The 5,550-nt window shown below is 43.1% G+C and overlaps 1 protein-coding gene across 1 annotated transcript in view; it reads right to left on the reverse strand.

Annotated features, from left to right (window-relative positions):
* The window catches only part of Igsf10 (immunoglobulin superfamily member 10), a 29,944-nt gene extending 24,639 nt beyond the window's left edge, over positions 1–5,305 (reverse strand). Inside the window, exons 1-4 of the mRNA XM_028763654.1 lie at positions 5,253–5,305; positions 4,640–4,738; positions 2,113–2,307; positions 510–639 (exon numbers count right to left, since the gene is read on the reverse strand). Coding sequence (XP_028619487.1) covers positions 510–639; positions 2,113–2,306 — 324 coding nt within the window. The 5' untranslated portion in view covers position 2,307; positions 4,640–4,738; positions 5,253–5,305. The remainder of the gene's footprint in view (positions 1–509; positions 640–2,112; positions 2,308–4,639; positions 4,739–5,252) is intronic.
* Positions 5,306–5,550: the final 245 nt, after the last annotated feature.

A 5,550-nucleotide genomic window follows, 5' to 3' on the forward strand; every position in this document is an offset into this window, starting at 1 on the left:
CCCTCCCTCCCTCCCTCCCTCCCTCCCTCCCTCCCTCCCTCCCTCCCATCTTCTTTCCTTCTCTCTGTGATTCCCTCTGCATGCATGAGTAGAGGCCAGAGGTTGGATCTCTTCCTTGATTCTTCCCACATTAGTTTCTGAGTCACGTTTTGTCACTGAATATGGAGTTCACTAATTGGATATAGTGCCTGGCCAATGGCGTCTCTGGGATTCTGATACAGGTGCTTCCCCAGGACTGGAACTGCAGGTGTTGGCCACCATGTTGTGCTTTTTATGTGGCTACTGGGGATCCAAGCTCAGGGCCTCATACTTGTGTAAGCATTTGCCCACCATTTTCTTAATATTCAAATTTTCACATAAAATTGCATTACAGTTGAAATCCTTCCTTGATGTGTGCCCCTAGTTTATAGAATGATTATAGGATGTATCCCATGGGGAGAGGCAGCTTTGGGGTATACCCCACAGTTCCCCCTCTCTTCTAACCGTCAGTCACCCTCTACCCCTCTGACCTGTAAGGACTGCAAGCCTGAGAAGGTCTTGTCATTGACTCTGTGAATGCCATTACTGTGCAGCATGAGTAACTCCAGTTTGCTCAGGCCATGGAAGTCATTTTCTGTCAATCTAGTGAGGCTGTTATATCTGAAAAAAAATCATTTTAGGCTTCAGATGAATCTGTCGATTCAAGTTCAAATGTCAAAGCAGAAACAAACAGAAATTTCCTTTTTTGTAACTGTGTTCCCATGAGATTTTTTTCAAATACTTGAAATGTTTAACTTGAAATATTGAAATGGGAAGTCCGCTTCCCACCTAAGTCCTTGCAGCTTCATAATCACCCTCTGTCTTCTCACATTTTTATCCATGTCCTAGCATCCACTTACGCCTACTATTTTCTCTTCGAGATCACTAAGACCATTCTCTATGGCACCATCGCCTCCCTCTTGCAGGAGGAAGTAATTAGTGGTTAAGAAGCCTGGGCACTGGAGTGCACATGGGTGTGATTCTGAGCACAGGCCCAGATCACACTCTGGGTATAATCTGGAAACTTTCTGTGCTCCATTTTCCTCAGCTATAAAGTATAGATAACAGAATTTAGTCCAATGGTGTTAAGAACACCAGCGTCTTAGTGAGGGTTATGATTGCTGTGATGAGATGCCATGACCAACAGCAAGTTGGGGATAAAAGGATTTATTTGACTTATACTTCCACATCATTGTTCATGACTGTATGGAGCTAGGACAGGAACTCAAACAGGACAGGACCTGGAGGCAGGAGCTGATGCAGAGGCCATGGAGTGTGTTACTCACTGGCTTGCTCCTTATGACTTGCTCAGCCTGATTTTTTTTTTTTTATAGAGCCCAGGATCACCAGCCAAGAAATGGTACCACCCACAACAGATCAGGTCCTGCCCCATAAATCACTAAGAAAATGCTCCACAGGCTTGCCTATAATCTGATCTTATTCAGGCATTTTCTCAACTGAAGCTCCTTCCTCTCCAGTGACTCTAGCTTTGGGTCAAGTTAACATAAAACTTGCCAACACAGTGAGCAAATGAATACATGCAAAATGCTCAGCCTAAGGCTCCTCCCTCGTAGGGAGACACAGTGCCAGTCTTTACGGTTGCGGTTGGCAATCGTTTCTCAGGCACTGGGTATGCTGTTACAATCCTTGTTCCATTGCCCCCCCCACTACCCCCTCCCAACGTGAATAATAGTGCTTGGTATTAGGACTGTAGGTGCTCACTAATGTCACATAGGTGATAGTATATCCCATTACTTATGCATTTATACATATAAACAATTCTTCATAAACCTTCAAAACATTGCTTGGTATCATAACAATGATTGCTGACAGAAACTGTATCTTTTCCAGTAAATATTTACTCAGAATGAAGCCGCCCCACAATTATGAGGCTCCCAAACAACTAAGAGGGACTTCAAGTTCTAGTAAAAGACTACTGGGAAAAAAAATGTTTATGGTCTCCACAACGTAAGGTTCTTATGAACCCATTTTAGAAGAAAACTATTAAAAGTAATCACAGGTGTTTTGGGGGACAAAGTACCAGGAAGATCAGTGGTCCCTCTCTGAGAAGGGGATCAGGCAAGGTCCACACACCCTAAATTTATTCGTTCCACATTGGCTGGGATGCCGTCTGGGATGGAGGTCAGGTACCGAAATGTACAGTGCACCTCTGTGGGCACATAGCAGGCACAGCGACGAGGACAGGCCTTGCTCCCAGGGGTGACCACCAGGCAGAGGACAGCGAGGGAGATCAACAAGCAGCTGACTTCCCTGCCTCTCATCTGCATCCTGAAAAGACACCACACCAGAGTTATATGGACAGTTCAAGCAAAGACCTAGGCACATCATACATAGCAACTCTGGGAATAATTGGGGATATTTTCTTTAAGAATCATAATTGGTTAATTTAATTCACACCTTTTTGTGGCAAAATGGACCTTCTTAAAATATTTAGATAGGCTCCATACACTTTTTCTCCTCCCACAACTTCTTCCAGATCCTCCCCAGCTCCCCCCCCCATCCACTCAACTTCATGTTCTTTCTCTCTGTCAAAACTAACAAATGAAAACCAAAACAACAACAACAAAAAACAGTAAGAAAAAATGCAAAATAGCACAAAAAAATCCATATTGTGCAGGAGGCCTGCCCTGCAATGTGGTTGTCATGTACAGTGTCACTCCACTGCAGGAAACTGGCATTCCCTCTCCCAGCAGACAGCAATTGCAAAGGGCCTCTTGTTAAGTGGTTAGTGGAACTTTATGTCTACGTCCCCTTCTCTGTGCTGGGACTCCCCACTGGTTTGAACTTGTGCCTCCTGTCACAGTCTGTGGTTGAGTTAGCATGCAAATCAGTGTGTTACATCATGGCACCTATGTTATTACGCTTTGTTCTTATTAACGCCTCTCCTTCTTATGCTTTCTCTCATACCCCCCCCCATAGTTTGTTTCTGCTTTCTTATCACATGCATTCCTATATACACATGTACAGATTAGAATAGTATATATTTAAATAAAATTCTAAACATATATGTACACATACAATTGTAAATCTAGAGTCTGTTTGTAAGAGAAGCCACATAGTGTTTCCTTTTTGAGTATCTTATTTTGATAAGCCCAATTTATTTCCAGTTGCATCCATTTCCTGCAAATGTCATGATTTCACTTCTTTATGACCACATGATTCTGTTGTACACACTTCCACATTTTCTTTATCCGTTCATATTTTGACGGCTATGTAAAGTTGGTTCCACATTCTTGTCTGTCATGAATAATGTAGCAATAAATGCTGCACAAACTTCTTTTGTTACATACCCTGGACTGGTAGTTCTAGTTTCAAGATTTTTTTTTTTTGAAATTCCATAAGAACTGCAAAAAGTTCACACATACCCCCAATTATCCAATAAATGAATGGACTAGTGAACTGGAAGAAAGACATGAAAGATTGTCCAGGGCATTCAAATTGACATTTCTTTGAGATTCTATCTCATTCCACTCTGAGTACACATCATCAAAAAGATAAGTGACAACAAATGCTAGTGAAATTCGGGGAAAGAGGAACCCTTATCCCCTGAGGTGTAAACTGGCATAGATACCATGGAAAATGTACTCTTTATAGCCCAGTGTGTGCTAGCCTCCCAATGGACTTTATCACTAAATGGGCTTATTATTGTGAGCATGTCTTTATAGCTTCTCATTTCCTAATGAAAAGCAGGATTACTACTATTAGAGACCATAATAATGATATTGGGACAACTAAGTCTCTTGTTTCCACGAGAGCCTTTTAGACATTTTATATATTTTTATGTTTTTAAAAACATAAAAATAGCATATGTAATTTGTAATAGCAATTTAGGAAACTCTGGAACAGTAAATAGATAAAAGTTAAATAGATATACATATATGTGTATATATTATTCACGTATGCATTTGTGTATGTACTTTATATGATCAATTTTTGTAGCATTGTAATATTTAATATATGTTTTATTTATTTGAGTTAACCTTCCAAAACACTTTTTACAGCTATAATAGCCCACTAAAAAAGAGGTTAAATTTCTTTCAAGTCCTTGCCAAAAAGGACACATTGGCCTTTTCAGAGCCAACTAACGACCAAGAGGACAGTAAACTGACCAGCTGGAAGGGCCGAGTCTCAGCCCAGCAGGCCAGCAGGATAGCAGCCACTCTGACTTTGCAGGCATAACACTTTCTGCTCTTTCTCTGCTTGGAAACACCCCTCTCCTCACTGACACAGGGATGGGGAGCAGGGCCAAGGAAGTATTATGCTTAGCTTGCTAGAAAATTTCTTTAACCCACACGTGGCGACAGCTCAGTGATCCTTCAACCTGGAATTATTATGAATGCGTTTAACCCAAATCAAGACTTATTAATGACTTCTATGCCTATGCTGTCACTCTTAGCTCACAAAATATCTTAGAATACTGTCTGCATGATGGAAAAAAAAGCAGGTGAGCTTGCTTGCTGTCATTAGATAAACAAAGACTGGGAAACAGAAGCGACTGTTTGCACCCTAAGAGTCAATAGAGAACAGAGCCGTAAATAAATATCAAATGAATTCCCGTACACTTAAGCCTGAAACTATTTAACAAAAGAGTTGGCAATACCTGGGCTCTTCTGTCTTGGTTTTGAATCCTCTTGTAACATAGGCAGAGACAGGAAATCTTCCGAGGAGAGTCTTCACCCGAGTGAAGGAAAGTTCTTTGCTTCCAAAGGGAGCAAAAGGCTTAGTCTTTTCTAGCTTACAGCTGGGGGACTGATGCTTCAGAGACCTGGAGACCCTTCTGTTTTTTTAATGCTATCATCCATTTCTAAACTGCTGCTGCTGCTGGAGAATCTGTAATACTCTTCCTCCTCCCTCAATCGAATAGGTTAGTTAGTTAGTTCTCCTTAAAGTCACCTAAACTTACAAGTACTAATCAATCACTCCTTTCCGAAGTCCCAGGGTTTCTCCTCAAATTGCTTGGTTTGCATAAATGCGTCATCAGTGTCTATGAAAGGGTCCCAGGCTACATATAATCCTTCCCGCGCGTTTTGCCTGGCCTCAGTCACTGAAGTGATCCCTTGATCGCAGCTTTTGTCCCCATTCCCCTCCAGCACTTTCCTTTCCCTGGATCCTTCTGCCCATCCCACCCTCTGTCTCGTCCTGAACCCCAGCTCCCTCATCTAACCAGACTCTCTGGGTCCCTTCACTAACGTGCAGGACTAGCAGCAGCTCACCTCTGCCTTGGGCCAATGGAATTGCACCGCCTTTGGGGTCTGCTCAGCCTCCAGGGGTCTTCTCTCCGGAGGAGGGCGGAGCAAGTGACGTAGCTATAGCCTCTGCTTCTGGGAATGGGCGGGCCATAGACCCGGGACCACCAGCGCCAACCCAGGCTCGCCTGCGCGTTTGCTCCGCCCGGGTTGGGAAGCCCTGGGCTTTTCCTGCCTGGTGGCTGGATCTGTGTCCCGGACTGGTTCCGGGGCTACAAGTTCTTTCCTTTCATGACCTCTTCCACCTCCTAACAGAGAAAGGGAG

Source organism: Grammomys surdaster, unplaced genomic scaffold, assembly GCF_004785775.1.
Source record: "Grammomys surdaster isolate TR1022 unplaced genomic scaffold, NIH_TR_1.0 139, whole genome shotgun sequence".
Lineage (NCBI taxonomy): Eukaryota > Metazoa > Chordata > Mammalia > Rodentia > Muridae > Grammomys > Grammomys surdaster.